At 44.7% G+C, this 18,663-nt stretch overlaps 1 protein-coding gene across 1 annotated transcript in view; it reads right to left on the bottom strand.

Annotated features, from left to right (window-relative positions):
- LOC137523090 (phospholipase A2 inhibitor and Ly6/PLAUR domain-containing protein-like) overlaps positions 1–3,301 on the bottom strand; it is a 61,984-nt gene extending 58,683 nt beyond the window's left edge. The window contains exon 1 of the mRNA XM_068243299.1: positions 3,135–3,301. Coding sequence (XP_068099400.1) covers positions 3,135–3,186 — 52 coding nt within the window. The 5' untranslated portion in view covers positions 3,187–3,301. The remainder of the gene's footprint in view (positions 1–3,134) is intronic.
- Between the last annotated feature and the right edge of the window lie 15,362 nt (positions 3,302–18,663).

Here is an 18,663-nt window from a genome sequence, read left to right as displayed (position 1 = left end):
AGCTGCAAACCTGCTTTAAGCCAAACCAAAAGAATCCTAGCCTTTCTAAAGATTAGCAGGCAGAGGGCCATATGCAATTCACTTTTTCACGTAGGAGATAATTTTTCATCATCAATTTAAAATAACTTTCCAGCACTTTTCAGCTAAAAAAGTACCAAAAAGTAGCCGAAAAGTACTATCAAAATTATTTTGAGTATTGTCTTGCTTATTGATGACTTAAAGAGAATCTGTATTGTTAAAATCGCACAAAAGTAAACATACCAGTGTGTTAGGGGACATCTCCTATTACCCTCTGTCACAATTTTGCCGCTCCCCGCCGCATTAAAAGTGGTTAAAAACAGTTTTTAAAAGTTTGTTTATAAACAAACAAAATGGCCACCAAAACAGGAAGTAGGTTGATGTACAGTATGCCCACACATAGAAAATACATCCATACACAAGCAGGCTGTATACAGCCTTACTTCTGAATCTCAAGAGATCATTTGTGTGTTTCTTTCCCCCTGTTCTCATGCACTGAAGTTTCAGGCTGCTCTTTTCTTCCTGCAAACAGCTTTGCCCTTGTATGTAATTCCTCAGTATGTGAAAGCCCAGCCAGCTCAGAGGACGATTTATCCAGCTTGTAAAAGATAAGAGAGAAGAGAGAAGCTGCACTAATCTAAATATCACACAGGCAGTGTGCATACAGGGGCCTGGAAGGGGGAGTTCATAGCAGAACCACAACACTGAAGAACTTGGCAGCCTTCCAGACACTGGCCGACAAGTCTGACAGGGGAAAGATACATTGATTTATTACAGAGATGGTGATAGTAGAACGTGCTGCAGTAAGCCAGAACACATTAGAATAGTTTTTGGAACTTGTAGGATGAAAAAAAACAGGATACAATTTTTGTTACGGAGTCTCTTTAAATGGCATTTTATTTGCAAGTTTAAAAATATCTCCTAGGAGAAAACTCAGGTGAAAAAGTGAATTGCATATGCCCCAGAGTGTTTTAACCATTTTCATTCACTGGTTTAGAATAGTCAGTAGGTCTTCTGCGGGTTTCCCTTTTTTCCAGATAAAAGGAATGGTGACAACCTTGTACCTGAAATATTGTGAAGTGAAGAGTTTTGTCGCTGGCATGCTCCTTTTTTGTCTGTCTGCTTCCCAATTCCAGCGGTTTCAGTGCATCGATTGTATCCACGAGGTTGGACAGGCTGTGAGTTGAAATAGACTGGAAGGCATTGAGCGGTCTGGCCACTAGAGGGCATGTGACACCGGCCCTGGCTGCATCTCTGTGATTCTTAAACTCCACGAATGCAAATCCAGGAGGATTCTGTGTAATTCAGACATCTAGTACAGGTCATTAGCAGCTAGAGGCCTGCCTTAACCCCAGCTTGTTGCCTTTGCTTCCCAAATTACCAATGTAAACACTTGAATTTGTCCACTCGGCATTAGAAAAGGAAGAACAGTCAGACATGTTTGAAGCCAACTTTGAACACATCAATACAGTTAACCCTTAATCCTCCCTTGCCACGAACGGTTCCTGACTATCCCCCACTGGCGTATCTGCTGCATCAGATGCAATACTTCTAGTCTCTTCTTGTTCAAAGGAGTGCAACATAAAATGTATCAGTTCATCCTTCTGTTTACCTCCCTACACTTTAAGTAATACCCAGGGCCGCCTACAGGGCATCACAGGGGAGACTGTTGTATGGGGCCCAAGTGAATCTGGGGTCCGGCGAACAGTGCCACATACAGGCCCCAGCTGAAGTCTGTGTCTGTCGGCATCTATCCTTCTGGCTGCTTATGAATGTGGTGAAAGGTGACGGGTGGCTCATCCAGAAGTTATCTTAGTCAGTTAGTGAATAAAGTAAACCTGAGACGAGTGGGAGAAAAGGATTTTTACTTATCTCGGGCTCCTCCCAGCCCCCTGTAGTCTGTCAGCTAACTCTACACCCTTCGGGTCTAATCCATTGAGCTCTTGTGAAGGCTGCACAATCGAGCTTTGTTGCGGGACGCTGCGCCTGCACTGATCTGGGCTTTGCGTCTCCTCCATCGTGCTCCCATAGCTCCATAGCATTCTGTGCAAGCGCAGTTACCCAAGTGTTCTAAAATAACAATGTACAAATAATGTCTAAGTAGCTGTATAAACATTTTCCTACATTTCATGTTAAATATCAGAGGCAAAAGCTGTAATTTATTGAGGGTAGGATTTAGCTATATTGGGACAAATCAATTGCAGAAGGGGTGTCTGCTTCAATGCACAGCCAGAGTTGCATATCAGACTACAGAAAGCAAATATCAAACATATCAAACTCTGAAAGCAAAAACAGTATGAAAAGCTGTGACAACATTTCCTCTGCTCTCTTCAGACACTTCAGTCAGACACAGAGCTCCCAACAGCTGCAGCTCCTGTGTCCTGTCTCTCTCTGTCACACACAGAGCTACACATAGAGTTAACTGATCAAGTGTGAGGGGAATTTCCCCTCTCCTCATGGCTCAGTCAGCCGTCAGTTTTGGTGTCAGTAAACGTTGAATGTATTTTGATAACAGTAAACAAAGAAGTTGCTACTAAAATGTATACACCAGTACTTAGCAGCACTTCCGAAACAATTCCTGTGTCAATTGAAAAAAATATGTGAATCGATAGTATTCCTTTAATGAAATGAACATATGCAGAACGCTTTGAGCCATGGGAGCACACGAAAAGCAGACACACCGACGTTAGTGTGTTCAGGCCTTCAAATATTGTGATTTTCCATGTGGGGGCATAACAGAGTGAGGGGGGCCCAGTAGGTTTGCACAGTATGGGACCCAAACATTTCTGATGGCCGCCCTGGTAACACCAATTGCCTGGTTAATCTTTCATGCATCAGTAGTGTCTGAATCACATACCTGGAACAAGTTTGCAGCTAATCCAGTTACACTTCAGTCACCTGATCTGCTGCATGCTTGTTCAGGGACTATGGCTAAAATTATTAGAGGCAGAGGATCAGCAGGACAGCCAGGTAGTGTAAATTGTTTAAAAGGTAATAAATATGGCAGCCTCCATATCCCTCTCACTTCAGTTGTCCTTTAAAAGAACCCCTGGGTAAATAACACACCATAGCTTAGGTAGTGCTGCATATTTCACGAGCAGTCATAGATCGCTTACCAGATGCTACCAGGGCGACAAAAATACAGAGTATCCCAAAAAGAGAAGACATGATGGACGTCTTCAGGGTCTGTACAGTGGTGATAAGGCTGCTCTTGTCCTAAAAGCTGCTAGAAAGAGAAGCTTGAACCCATATATATACTGCTTACAGCGTGGGTGTGAGAGTTTCACTAAAGTGAACTAGTTATTCATTATGGACCTGAAGGCCAAGTGAGCAATTAAACAGAAGATTCCCATCTTCTTCTTACTGCTGAAGCCCCTCCCCTAAATAACTTTACTTGAATAAATGCCAGGGTGTCGTAGTGTCAACCACAGGGCTAGCTCACAGCTTCACGCTATGTGCAATGCTGGCAGCATAAATGCAGTGCAAAATTGCACAGATGCATTTTATAAACCATTTTTTTTATCAAGCAGCTAAAGTGATTCCAAGTACCGTGTCAGAAAAATAAAACAACAAGACTTGAACAGGTTATCAAGTCCTAACATGTATAAGCCAGGATCTTGGGAGGTGCTTTACTCGAGGCTAGTGATGAGTAAAAATTTAGCACAATCGTAATTTTGCATAAAAATTCGCAATTACGATGCAAGATCATAATGTGAAATTTTGGGAAAATCGCAATTAATCTTGTCTGTAATTGTAATCATTTGTAATTTCACATACATTTTTGCATAATTTTCGTGTAATTTCGTGCCAACTTTAGAGGTTAACCTCCTGGGGGATACAATTATATCGCCCAGGAGGTGGCGCGGGGTCTTGGGGGGGGGAGCGGCGCGGCACGGCGGGTAGCGGCGAATCAGCGTGGAGCGGCGGCGATCGGTATATACACGCAGCTAGCAAAGTGCTAGCTGCGTGCAACAAAAAAAAATTATGCAAATCGGCCCACCAGGGCCTGAGAAATCCTCTGTGGCGGCTTACCCCGAGCTCAGCTCGGGATTATCCCCCAGAGGGTTAATAGCAAATCTCCATGCATGCAATTCCCACCAAAATTGCTATGTATGTGAAGGAGAAGAGCGGGTACAAGTCAAAAAGAGTTTTTTAAAAAGACCCTGCAGTTTTTGAGAAAAATCTATTTTAAAGATGCAAATGAAAAATGGCTTTTAAATTGTCATTTTTCTGAGTTTTAAAAAAACACTTTTTTCTTTGCATATTCAAAATAATTTTTTTTCAAAAACTACAAGTTCTTTTTGAAAAATAGTTTTTTTGACATGTACCCACCTCTTCTCCTTCACATATGGTGGCAATAGCATGTACGGCAGCTTTGCTATTCTCCGCTAAAGTTGGCAGGAAATTCTGCAAACATTTACATGCTGATGTACGTAAAATTATTAATGATTATACGAAATCAAGTAAATTTACAAATCGTAATTGCGTATAGCCGTAATTGCAAAAATATATGCAAAATTGTGCTTAATCATAATTAGCTGATTAGGATCATCACTACTCAAGGCACCTACTGGACACTGTAATAAAAAAGAAACCCTTTTCCATCCAACTACCCAGACCCACCCAACTCCACCCTCCAGATAACTCTCTCCTCAGGGATAAAATAGAAAAAGTTGTATCCTTTCAAATTTAAAGGGGGCAACATTCAAAAATAAAAAAAAATTAAAGTCCCTATATATCACCCATTTTATTTTATGTTTTTACCTGGTCTAGGTGCCTTTGCCAAAATTTCAGGAACTGTGCAGTGCCATTAAGATCGCTGGATAGGGGGAGGAGGCGCCCGTGTTGTATATATAATTTGTATGTCTGGTTGTAGAAGACTGCTATATAAAAATACAGTAATAGATGCTCCTCCCTTAATAAAGTAGTTCATCCAATTGGTTGTTTTTAAATTTAGATACTTTATTTGGCACTTTAATTGACAACGCGTTTCGCACCAGTCACGAATAGCGCCTCTGCCTTTGACAGAGGCGCTATTCGTGACCTTGAGACTATACTGGCACAAGCATTCGACCTGAGGAAGCGGTTATTCCGCAAAACGTATTGTCAATTAAAGTGCCAAATAAAGTATCTACCGTATTTTTCGGACTATAAGACGCACTTTTTCTCCCCCAAAAGTGGGGAGAAAAAGTCCCTGCGTCTTATAGTCCAAATGCAGGGAATCCCAGAAACCACTGACAAACAGCTGACCCGCCGCATGTCGGGATTCCCTGCACTCCTGTGGTCTTGGATCCTCCTTGATGTCACCCTCAATGTTTGCCAGCATGTCCTTTGTGTTGCCTCTTTGCCCCTCACTGCGCCATTGTCATGTACTTAGCGACAGAAGCCGCTGGTATCAAACAGCAGACTGTCCCCATTGTATACATAATCAGTCCGCCTGTTTGCCCCTCGCTGCGCTGTGTTATGTAAATCAGCGACAGAAGCCACTCGTATAAAAGGGCAGACTGTCCCGTGTATACATATTCCGTACACCTGATTGCCCCTCGCTGCGCTATGTGTAATGTAAATCAGCGGCAGAAGCCGCTAGTATCACTCACCGGACATAGCGTGCCTGCGGCGAACACGGACTCCTCTCTCGCTCACTCCTTCCCCCAAGTGCCGGTACTTCATAGTCGCGTCATTACACACGTGGTCGCGCGTGACCACGTGTGTAATGACGCGACTATGAAGTACCGGCACTTGGGGGAAGGAGTGAGCGAGAGAGGAGTCAGTGTTCGCCGCAGGCACGCTATGTCCGGTGAGTGATACTAGCGGCTTCTGCCACTGATTTACATTACACATAGCGCAGCGAGGGGCAATCAGGTGTACGGAATATGTATACACGGGACAGTCTGCCCTTTTATACGAGTGGCTTCTGTCGCTGATTTACATAACACAGCGCAGCGAGGGGCAAACAGGCGGACTGATTATGTATACAATGGGGACAGTCTGCTGTTTGATACCAGCGGCTTCTGTCGCTAAGTACATGACAATGGCGCAGTGAGGGGCACACAGGCAGACAATATATGTATACAATGGGGACAGTCTGCTGTTTAATACGATCGGCTTCTGCCGCTGATTTACATGACAATGGCGCAGCGAGGGGCAAACAGGCAGACACAAAATGTATACACTGGGGCCAATCTGCAGTTTAATACTTGGGACAGCATGAGGATACTGGGGAGAGGAGGCATAAACTGGGGGCAGCATGAGGACACTGAGGAACAAAAGGAGGTCACTGGGGGGCAGAAGAAGGAAACTGGAGGGCAGCATGAGGACACTGGAGTAACAGGAAGAGGACACTGGGGGACAGGAGGAGGACATTGGGGCCAAGAGGAAAACACAAGAATGACAGGAACAGGACAGTAATTGGGAGAACATCTACAAGATGCTCCTGGACCATAGACGTACCAGGTTTCGTATATATACATATATTTTGTTTTCCTGGTCTTTACCCTCTAATCCTAGGTGCGTCTTATAGTCCGGAGCGTCTTATAGTCCGAAAAATACGGTAAATTTAAAAACAACAAATTGGATGAACTACTTTATTAACCACTTTGTCCTCCTTGACGTATAAAAACGTCAAGGAGGACAGGCGCGCTCCCGCGTGCTCCCGCGGCCGATCGCACACGTGCACGCGCACTCCCGGCCGCGGAGTCGGTAACCACGGAATCAATTTATCAGGCTATGGAGCCCAATCATTGATTCCTCTCCCCCGCTGAAAAAGCGACAGCTTCTCTCGGAAGCTTCGCTCTTTCTGAAGCTGTGTCCCTCTAAGCGTACATTGTACGCTTAGAGTGACGTCATGTAAAAAAAATCGAGATTGCCATCTTGTGGCCAAAAAGTAAAACTACAAGTAAATTCCCAAAAACATTACAATACACCAATATTTCCCCAAATAAAACACTTTTATATCCCACCCTCCCAAAAATGCCCACATAAAATGTTTAATAAAAAAAACAAAAAAAACATTACTATAAAAAAAAAACATAAATATTTACCTAAGGGTCTAAACTTTTTAAATATCTATGTAAAGATGAAATATTTCTCTCTATTTTTTTTATAAGCTTGTAAATAGTGATGTATGCAAAACGGAAAAAATGCTCTTTTATTTCCAAATAAAATATTGTCGCGATACATTGTGATAGGGACATAATTTAAATGGTGAAATAACCGTGACAAATGGGCAATAACAATACGTGGGTTTTAATTATGGAGGCATGTATTATTTTAAAACTATAATGGCCGAAAACTGACAAATAATGAATTTTTTCATTTTTTTTCTTATTCTTCCTGTTAAAATGCATTTACAGTAAGGTAGCTCTTAGCAAAATGTACCCCCCAAAGAAAGCCTAATTGGTGGCGGAAAAAACAAGATATAGATCAGTTCATTGTGATAAGTAGTGATAAAGTTATAGGCTAATGAATGGGAGGTGAACATTGCTCGGATGCATAAGCTGAAAACGACTGAGATGTTAAGTGGTTAAGGTAGGAGCATCTATTACTGTATTTTTATATAGCAGTCTTCTACAACCAGACATACAAATTATATATACACCACGGGCGCCTCCTCCCCCTATCCCGCTGACGATTCATCCCTAGCCTGGGGCCACCACTTTGGAAAGTGGACTTTTTTAAGGAGCTGCGACCGCCGACAGACAAGCTCGAGCGGGGACGGCACTTCCCCGTATGCGCATTAAGTGGTTGCTTGTCTTGCAACCCAATTTTTTTTTGAGTATAACAGCTATAAGAATTATTTAATGAAAAATCAACATCTACTCACAATACTACACTAGATCGGGCTCCTGTTTTTCCTCCCGTCCTTTTCTCTTCTACCCTAACCCCTTAAAATTGTGGAATTTTGGGGGTTTTTTTAGCTGCTGTACCAAGCTTATCTAAGCAAACAAATGACAGAAAACGTCCTATTTCAGATAAGATAAGGACACTATGACCAGAATGTAATTGAACCCCCCTCCTCCCTTGTAAGAGTTTACACCGTGATGCTGTCAAGGTGATTTTTGCTGTGGGAAGGACAGCAATATGTGGCAGTAAGGAAGGAAAATTAACATTGAAATGGGTTAAAAAAAGTTTTTGTTATTTCATGGTGCTGCTGAACGCTGCTGGAGAGGATGTGTCCTCATATTAAATATTAGTACTTGAGGCCCTGGATACAGAGGCGCCAGTTAGTATAAAACACTTTAAAATCGTTAAAAGGAGGTAGTGGGGGACTTACCCCCAGGCAGTCAGACACAGGTTGTCTATTTTTAAGGGGGTTCTGTACAGCACAGTAGTAGCTCCACTTGCAACGTTTTTCGTGGGAGTACCCGCTTCCTTAGAAAAGTTATGGTGCATCTAGGAGGCATTAAAAGCACTTCTGAGCATTCTGCTTTTAATACCTTTTAGATGCTCCATAATTTTCCTGAGGAAGCGGGTACTCCCGCGAAACGTCGCAAGTGGAGCTACTACTGTTGCTGCTGTTTCTTTTTACTAATAATGAACCACTTTAAAAAATAAACAGCCTGTGTCTGACTGTTGGGGGTAAGTCTACCCCTACCTCCTTTAATAATTTTAAAGTGTTTATCCTAACTGGAACCTCTGTATCTAGGACCTCAAGTACTAGTGTTGTCCACCCTTGGTGGAGGGATGTACCCCCATTTTTTTTCCTTCTACAGAGAGCAACATTTAACCTGCCAGTGGGGACAGGTTTATGATCCCTACTTGCATTTGCAGTTATTACCTGGTAGGTAACCTATGTTTGTGAGTATATGTACTGACTACCACACATTGAGGTTAATTCACAAAGGTTACTTATTTTTCACCTTAACTGTAAGGAGTGCTAATGCATGAGATAAACAAATAAGGAGAGATAATTCATGAGATAAATAGATAAAGAGAGCTAAACCATGAGTTATGTCAAATAAGGAGAGCTAAACCATTAGCTATGTCACATAAGGGGAGCTAAACCATGAGTTATGTCAAATTAGAAGAGCTAAACCATGAGCTATGTCACATAAGGGGAGCTAAACCATGAGTTATGTCAAATAAGGAGAGCTAAACCATGAGTTATGTCAAATTAGAAGAGCTAAACCATGAGTCAAGTTAGATAAGGAGCGGTAAATCATATGTTAAGTCATTTAAGGAGAGATAAATTGTGAGTTTATTAATAAGGTGAGATAGTTGAACAGAAAAGCTTTGTGAATCAGGCCCAAGGTCCCAGTTTAATTAAAACATACCGCACAATTTGGGGCTCTCGGTTTTCCCCTTTTTGTCTCACCCATGTTAAATATGTTGACTTAATTTCTGAATGAGCAGCAGGAGAACGTAGGTTCTGCAGATGCACAAACCATGGTGTAGCACAGGTGCATATTTCTGGTGCACTTGCATGCTTTCATTACCCCGTGATGGGATTTTTGGAAATATGCTGTTTGTGAATTGTGGTGAAGTCTGAGGGAATGGAGTTTCTGATAGAACACAACTGGGGATGGCATAAACAGAAGAGGAGGTAGCTTGGAACCGGGACGTACCGGGGTAAAACAGCCTCTATGGCAATTCAAACACTAAAATTGCACCTCCACCCAACACTTACCCACACATCCCATCCTGGTTCATTTCCCTTCATAGAAAAATGCTAAAATAAGAAATATATCAATTTAAAGCATGGGAATAAAGTTTAGAGTCAATTAAAATAATTTTTCAGTAGGAAAAGTTTTTACACAAATCTGTACATCAGTCCTGAAAGAGGGACAAATGAGAGAGAAAGAGGGACAGAGGGACAGGGTTCCCAAAGAGAGACTGTCCCTCCAATAGAGGGACAGTGGGGAGCTATGCAATTCTCGTTACCTATACTGGGGGCTACTTGGTGCTACCTAATACTCTAGGGTACCTCTGGCTACCAATTCTAGAGGACTGCTTAGTTATGGAGGGTACCTCTGATACTTAAAATTGGTATGTGTTGGGGAGAGGGAACACAAAGGTGTTTGATAATATTGGGGGGGGGGGGTACCAAAATGTTGTTATAGGGTCCAATGATTTTTAGCTGTGGCCTTGCACATAGGGTTGCCCGTGATACAGCCATAAATGACCAGAACCCTTATTCTCTTATCTCATTGGTTTTCCTCCAGTCCAAACCAGGTAGCTTCTAGCCAGGGAATATTTACACCTTTGTTACAACGTGTTTCTGAGCAACAGACAATTTAAGGAAAGTTTCCTGTTTCGTATCTTGATAAAATGAATTCTTTTTATGGTTTTACACCTCAGAAAATTCTGATATTGGAGGTCAATGTCTAGCATTTATGATCAATTAAGCATAATTAGGCATATGGCCAAAGTTGTTGTCGCCCTTACAGTTCCTTGAAAAAGTACTTCCTGTTTCCTACAAAGGAATTAAATGAAAAGCATTTGTATTGTGTACCATAGATACCATATTTTTTGGACTATAAGACACACCCTTTTTCCACAAAAGTGGGGAGAAAAGGTCAGTGAGTCTTATAGTCCGAATAGTACATTTGGACCTACGCCATCTATGTAAAAAGTCTTGCCTCCCTGTGTCCTCTGGTGTCTGTGTCCTCCATTCCCCTTCCTCCGCCCCCCTGGTCTCTTCCCTCATGTCCATACTTACAGCCATGCCGCTCTCATAGGAAAAAGCTGCATAGGTTTGGGCCAATCTGTGTCCTCCAGTGTCTGTGTCCTCCACCCCTGCTCTCTGCCCCCATGGCCGGTGTATATAGGCACTTGCAGCCGTGCCACTCCCATAGGAAATAGCCACTCAGGTTTGGGCCAATCTGTGTCCTCCTCTGGTGTCCTCCGTTGTGAAACAAAAACAAAAAGGTAGTGCAATCCAATACAATCCATGACCATGAAAAGACAAAACTAAATGATACAATATGAAAGACATCCATGGTCTAATAAACCAAATTAGCGCACAATGTGTAAAAAGTCTATAGTTCTATTAAGGACATATCCCAAACAATAAAAACAAATGAACCGCCAATGGTGCTGGGGGATAATATACAATGTATTTACACAATCAATACCAATAATGTGCAAAAAGCAATGACAACAGGCTGTAAAGCAATCACAATATAACAACACCTTGCAAACTGCTTAAAGAGACTCTGTAACAAATTTTTCAGCCTTAGTTCTTCTATCCTATAAGTTCCTATGCCTGTTCTAATGTGCTCTGGCTTACTGCAGCCTTTCCTAATTGCACTGTCTCTGTAATAAATCTTATCTGCTTTCCTCTGTCGTGTCTGTTGGGCTAATGCTTGAATGTGTGGAATGTGCAGGGCTGCTTGTGATTGGTTAGAAGGGATACACACCCTCTGCAGGCCCCCTGCACACTCTGTATGACTCCCACACTCTGCTTATATGAGCCTATTACAAGCTGGTTAGTTTGTTTGTAAACACTACCTAAAACTGTTAATTACAAGCCAGTATTGCAGCAGAGAGTGGCAGAAACAGCACAGAGGGGCACAGGAGAACATAAGGAATAGAATGGTATGCTTTTTAGTGTAAGAATATTAGAGTACAGATTCTCTTTAAGTCAAATCCTCTCCTTAGTGTTCCTGCAGCGATCATGTAAACAAATATGACTGGCAGTGACAGAGTGAAACATAGAAAAGTATTGCAGCCTTACCACTCAACTGCACTTCTCCCCCTCAACCGTCTGGCAAAAAAACGACTTCATATGTATCGCACCTGCATGGTGCCTCTTCGGAGATACCACTCTGGTGTCCTCCATTCTCCTGCTCTCTGCCCTCGTGCCCAGAATATATAGGTACTTGCAGCCACGCCGCTCCCATAGGAAATAGCTGCACATCTTACAATCAGCCCAGACAGCTGCCCCAGACCGCCAATCATGCAGCTCACTGCTCCCTGCTCCTTTTTTAATAGGAGCTGATTGTCTCAAAGTTTGGATCAAGGCTTCATCATTGGTGCCAGTCACTCACTGTACTCCCTCAGTAGCAGGGAATTTTTTTTTCCGTGTGCATTTTTATGCATTTTTCATGCATTTTTTTTTTACGATATATTTATATTCAAAAAAAAAATAAAAATAAACAATTTTTAAACCAGTTTTTTGAAACTTGTTGAGCATTTTTTTTTAAAATGCATCTACAAAAGCATTACAAACATGTATACCAATGCGTCTTTTGTGCAGCCCATAGACCATAATTATGTGCGTTTTTGCTTGCATTTTCTAAAATGCATGCGATTCAAATAATTATGACCCTGGTAGTCAACTTTCCTTTAAGTGTGTGCAAGAAAAAAATTGACCCAACAATGGACAGAAAGACAATGAGAATTGACAACAAAAAAGAACAACTGCCAAAGAGATGCAAGCATCAGTATTGTTGATGATTTTTTACATAATTTTTGCAATTACGATTCTGATCACAGTTACAATTTTATGAGTAGTCTTATACACAAACAGAGTGGACCTTGCCAAAGATTAGTAAATTTTCAGTTGCCTGATATAAGAAGTGATCTTATATATCAGATTCTTGAAATGTAGAATCCCCTATTTGATTTAGAGAACCATAGTTTAGTCAGGACACTAAATACAGAGTTCCCCATTAAAGTGATCCTTAAAGAGAACCTGTACTGAGTAAAAATATTTAAAATAAACACATGAGGTAACTTCAAATGAACATTACATAGTTACCTTGCCATCAGTTCCTCTCAGAAGCTCACCATTTTCTTCTGACAATAATCCCTTCCAGTTCTGACAATATTTTGTCAGATCTGAAATATATCAGTTGCTGTCAATAAAATATCAGTTGCTGTCAGTTATAGCTGAGAGGAAAACTGATGTACCAGGTAATGTCCATGTTTCCCTATGGCTCAAGTGGGCGATGTTACAGTTTAACTGTGTGCTGACCAGAAAGCGGTTATGGGTAATGGCCATTTTCAAAATGGAGGACGGAAAATTCCCTTGATCACAGTGAACAAACAGGATGCGGGAGAGGAGAAAGACACTGAGGAGTAGACTACATGGAAGGTAAGTATGACTTGTGTATGCTTATTTTGACTTTTAATTTTCAGTTCAGGTTTTCTTTAAGTGTATAAAAAAATGAGATTTACTCACCTGGGGCTTCCCTCAGCCCCCTGGAGCCGATCGGTGCCCTCGCAGCCCAGCTCAGATGCTTCTGCACCCGCCGGCGAACACTTCCGGTTTGGCCGTCACCGGCCGACAGGCATGGGAACGCGAGTGATTCTCAGCGTTCCCAGCCATAATATCGCCCCCTATGCTGCTATTGCGGCCAGGAGGCCAAACTGGAAGTGTTCGCCGGCGGGTGCAGAAGCATCAGAGCGGGGCTGCGAGGGCACTGATCGGCTCCAGGGGGCTGAGGGAAGCCCCAAGTGAGTAAATCTCATTTTTTTTTAATACACTTAAGGATCGCTTTAAAGACATTCAAGAGAATCGATTATAAAGGTTTTAGTGGAACATTTTGCTTATGTTTTAGGAAGGCCAAAGAGCAGCTTATCTGCTTTGTGTACAGACTTCCAGGCTTTGTAGGCTGGCAAAAAGGTAAACCAATCTAGAGGAAACATTTTGTGGTATTGCTGAAGGGAGTTCCCTATAGGGTTAGCCATATTTACGGCTGCACAGAGTGTTTTATGAACCACATGACCAGAGGAGCCAATAGCAAGCTTCTGTGAGCTCCTAAATGTGATTGACAGACACAACACACTCACGGTACACCCACAAGGTGGTGTCAAAGGGTAACCCTTGGGAGGTTTTCAGGGTACTGTTCACCTCTTCGTCAACTCTCCTGCTTAGCTTCACTTCACTTATGCTGTAGTCTCTGTCTTGTAACAAAATGTAACTTAAGTTAGTCACTAGGACTAGTTTATGAATGCAATGGCATGCCAAAAGATGAACTACATATTCTTGCTTTGCTGAGGTAATGAAGATTCCTGCTGATGTATATGTTATGGTCAGAACTAGTGTTGGGCGAACATCTAGATGTTCGGGTTCGGGCCGAACAGGCCGAACATGGCCGCGATGTTCGGGTGTTCGACCCGAACTCCGAACATAATGGAAGTCAATGGGGACCCGAACTTTTGTGGTTTGTAAAGCCTCCTTACATGCTACATACCCCAAATTTACAGGGTATGTGAACCTTGGGAGTGGGTACAAGAGGAAAAAAAAATTAGCAAAAAGAGCTTGTAGTTTTTGAGAAAATCGATTTTAAAGTTTCAAAGGGAAAACTGTCTTTTAAATGCGGGAAATGTCTGTTTTCTTTGCACAGGTAACATGTTTTTTGTCGGCATGCAGTCATAAATGTAATACATATAAGAGGTTCCAGGAAAAGGGACCGGTAACGCTAACCCAGCAGCAGCACACGTGATGGAACAGGAGGAGGCGCAGGAGGAGAAGGCCACGCTTTGTGAGACACAACAACCACGGCCTTGCATGAGGGCAAGAAGCGTGCGGATAGCATGCTTTGTACCGCCATGCAGTCATAAATGTAATAAAGATAAGAGGTTCCATAAACAGGGACCGGCAACGCTAACCCAGCAGCAGCAGCAGCAGCACACGTGATGGAACAGGAGGAGGCGCAGGAGGAGAAGGCCACGCTTTGTGAGACACAACAACCCAGGCCTTGCATGAGGACAAAAAGCGTGCGGATAGCATGCTTTGTACCGCCATGCAGTCATAAATGTAATAAAGATAAGAGGTTCCATAAACAGGGACCGGCAACGCTAACCCAGCAGCAGCAGCAGCAGCACACGTGATGGAACAGGAGGAGGCGCAGGAGGAGAAGGCCACGCTTTGTGAGACACAACAACCCAGGCCTTGCATGAGGACAAAAAGCGTGCGGATAGCATGCTTTTTACCGCCATGCAGTCATAAATGTAATAAAGATAAGTGGTTCAATAAACAGGGACCACGCGGCAACGCTAACCCAGCAGCAGCAGACGTGATGGAACAGGAGGAGGCGCAGGAGGAGAAGGCCACGCTTTGTGAGACACAACAACCCAGGCCTTGCATGAGGGCAAGAAGCGTGCGGATAGCATGCTTTGTACCGCCATGCAGTCATAAATGTAATAAAGATAAGTGGTTCAATAAACAGGGACCACGCGGCAACGCTAACCCAGCAGCAGCAGACGTGATGGAACAGTAGGAGGCGCAGGAGGAGAAGGCCACGCTTTGTGAGACACAACAACCCAGGCCTTGCATGAGGGCAAGAAGCGTGCGGATAGCATGCTTTGTACCGCCATGCAGTCATAAATGTAATAAAGATAAGTGGTTCAATAAACAGGGACCACGCGGCAACGCTAACCCAGCAGCAGCAGACGTGATGGAACAGGAGCAGGCGCAGGAGGAGAAGGCCACGGTTTTTGAGACACAACAACCCAGGCCTTGCATGAGGACAAAAAGCGTGCGGATATAGCAGCAATGCTTTTTGCCGCCATGCAGTCATAAATGTAATACAGATGAGAGGTTCAATAAACAGGGACCGGAAACGCTACACCATCCCAGATGTTCATTGGTCATGTTACTTGGTTGGGGTCCTGGAGTGTTGCGTAGTCATTTCCAATCCAGGATTGATTCATTTTAATTTGAGTCAGACGGTCTGCATTTTCTGTAGAGAGGCGGATACGCCGATCTGTGACGATGCCTCCGGCAGCACTGAAACAGCGTTCCGACATAACGCTGGCTGCCGGGCAAGCCAGCACCTCTATTGCGTACATTGCCAGTTCGTGCCAGGTGTCTAGCTTCGATACCCAATAGTTGAAGGGTGCAGATGGATTGTTCGACACAGCTACGTCATCTGACATGTAGTCCTTGACCATCTTCTCCAGGCGATCGGTGTTGGAGGTGGATCTGCACGCTTGCTGTTCAGTGGGCTGCTGCTGCATGGGTGTCAGAAAATTTTCCCACTCCAAGGACACTGCCGATACCGTTCCCTTTTGGGTACTAGCTGCGGCTTGCGTTGTTTGCTGCCCTCCTGGTCGTCCTGGGTTTGCGGAAGTCAGTCTGTCTGCGTACAACTGGCTAGAGGAGGGGGAGGATGTCAATCTCCTCTCTAAAGTCTCCACAAGGGCCTGCTGGTATTCTTCCATTTTGACCTGTCTGACTCTTTCTTCAAGCAGTTTTGGAACATTGTGTTTGTACCGTGGATCCAGAAGGGTATAAACCCAGTAATTGGTGTTGTCCAGAATGCGCACAATGCGTGGGTCACGTTCAATGCAGTCTAGCATGAATTGAGCCATGTGTGCCAGAGTCCTACCAGAATCCTCATCATCCTCTTGTGAGCGTTGTGATAGTTGTTGTGATGCATCATAGTCGTCACCTCCCTCCTGGTCTGCTTCTGCTGACCATTCGCGTTGAATTGTGGAAGTCCAACGTGCACCGCTCTGGCCCTCGTCAGTGGTGGCATGAAATTCCTGCTCCAACTCCAGCTGTTCCTCCTCCTCTTCTTCGTCATAGCTGCTGGGGCCAGCGTTCCCTGAGGCGGATGGCCTGATGTTGGTACCATCACGCTGATCGTTTTCTCCTTCAGATTCCCCCAGTTGCATCATGACAGCTGTTTCCTTGATTTTTAACATCGACCTCTTCAGTAAACACAGCAGTGGTATGGTAATGCTGACTGAAGAGTTGTCACTGCTCACAAGCAACGTGGATTGCTCAAAATTTTGGAGGACTTGGCAGAGGTCCAACATGTTGGCCCAATCGGATCCACAGAAGCTTGGCAGCTGGCCGGATGCGCCTCGGTACTGCGCCGTCATGTACTGGACCACTGCACTCTTCTGCTCGCAAAAGCGGGCTAGCATGTGCAGCGTAGAATTCCAGCGCGTAGGGACATCACACAGCAAGCGATGGTGGGGGAGATTGAAGCGCTCCTGCATCTTGGCGAGTGCCCCCGAAGCAGTACTGGAATTTCTACAATGTTTGGCCACTCGACGCACCTTCAACAGAAGATCGGCCACGCCTGGGTATGTCCTCAGGAACCGCTGAACTACTAGGTTCATCACGTGCGCCAGGCAAGGGATGTGTGTCAGCTTAGCCAACCTTAAAGCGCGAATGAGATTACTCCCATTATCACACACAACCATGCCCGGTTTCAGGTCCAGCGGTGCCAGCCACAAATCCGTCTGTTCCTTTATTCCCCTCCAAATTTCCTCCCCTGTGTGCTGCTTATCCCCAAGGCAGATTAGCTTCAGCAACGCTTGCTGACGCATGCCAACAGCTGTGCTGCACTGCTTCCACGATCCTACTGCTGCTGGGTTAGCGTTTCCGGATGAGGTACAGCTTTGAGATGCGTTGGAGGAGAAGGAGTCAGAGAGGTAGGTGCTGCTGTTGTTATCCAGTGGGAGGGACGGCGGTGCAGCTGTTTGTGGCGTGGGCAACACCCGTGCCGTAGCAGGTGAGGAATCGCTGCCAGGCTCCACAAGGTTCACCCAGTGCGCGGTAAGGGAGATGTATCGACCCTGGCCGAACGCACTCGTCCAGGTGTCAGTGGTGAGGTGAACCTTGCAGGCAACGGCATTCTTCAAGCTTCGGGTTATTTTGCTGACCACGTGCTCATGCAACTCAGGCACTGCAGAGCGCACAAAGTGGTAGCGGCTGGGAACCACGTAACGTGGGATGGCCACTGACATCATGCCCTTGAAGCTGTTTGTCTCCACCACTCAATATGGCAGCATTTCGCAGGCCAGAAGCTTGGCTATGCTGGCTGTTACTGCCACGGCCCGGGGGTCATTTGCTGGCAATTTCCTCTTGCGCTCAAACATCTCCGACACAGACAACTGAACCGTAGCGCTGCACACGGAAGGGCTGTTGGTTGTTGTGTTTGATGAACACTGGGAGACCTCAAGAGCACTACTCCGGAAAGTGACAGTGTCAGCGTCGTCTGATGTTTGTGAATGTTGTGAACCACGCAATGGCTGGGCTACTGCTGCTGCTGAGGCGGGTCTGGTGGTGAGTCTGGTGAACCCAAGGGAGGCAGTGTTGTTGCTGGTACCCTGTCCTGACGCGTTTGCCCACAGAGTGGGATGTTTGGATAGCATGTGACGGCTCATGCTGGTGGTGGAGAGGTTGTTAATACTTTTCCCCCTGCTCAGGCGGGTCTTGCACACCTTGCAAATCGCCATGGTAACATCCTCAGTGCAGTCTTCAAAGAAAGCCCAGACTTTGGAGCACCTGCCTCCTTGCTGGCGATTTCTGTTTGCTCCTCTTTTGCCTCTCACTTGAACTTCCACGCTTGTGGTGCCTGAAATTGCGCGCCGCCTACCTTGTGGCACAAGGCGAACTCGTGCAGCAGTGGGTTCTTCAACAGACTCATCTGTGCTGCTGCTACGACGGCGATGTTCTCGTTCACAAACAAAATCTGGGTCTCTGTCCACATTGTCCATACCCTCCTTTTCCATCTCCTCAAACTCGTCATATGTCATTGTGGGCCGCCGCCGTGGAGTAGAGCTCCCCACAACAACCTCTGCGCAGCACACTCCAACGTCGTCTTCCAGATCTTGTCGGCCGACCTCCTGCAATTGCAACCCCTCCTGCCCAAATTGCTCTGGGATTTGGGTTTCCGAGTCCTCCTCGGACTCGCCTTGTATTTCAGTGCGCGGTGCATTTCCCACAGTTAACGGTTGTGA

Source organism: Hyperolius riggenbachi, chromosome 6 (assembly GCF_040937935.1).
Source record: "Hyperolius riggenbachi isolate aHypRig1 chromosome 6, aHypRig1.pri, whole genome shotgun sequence".
Taxonomy (NCBI): Eukaryota; Metazoa; Chordata; class Amphibia; order Anura; family Hyperoliidae; genus Hyperolius; species Hyperolius riggenbachi.
This window is presented reverse-complemented; position numbering and strand designations above follow the sequence as displayed.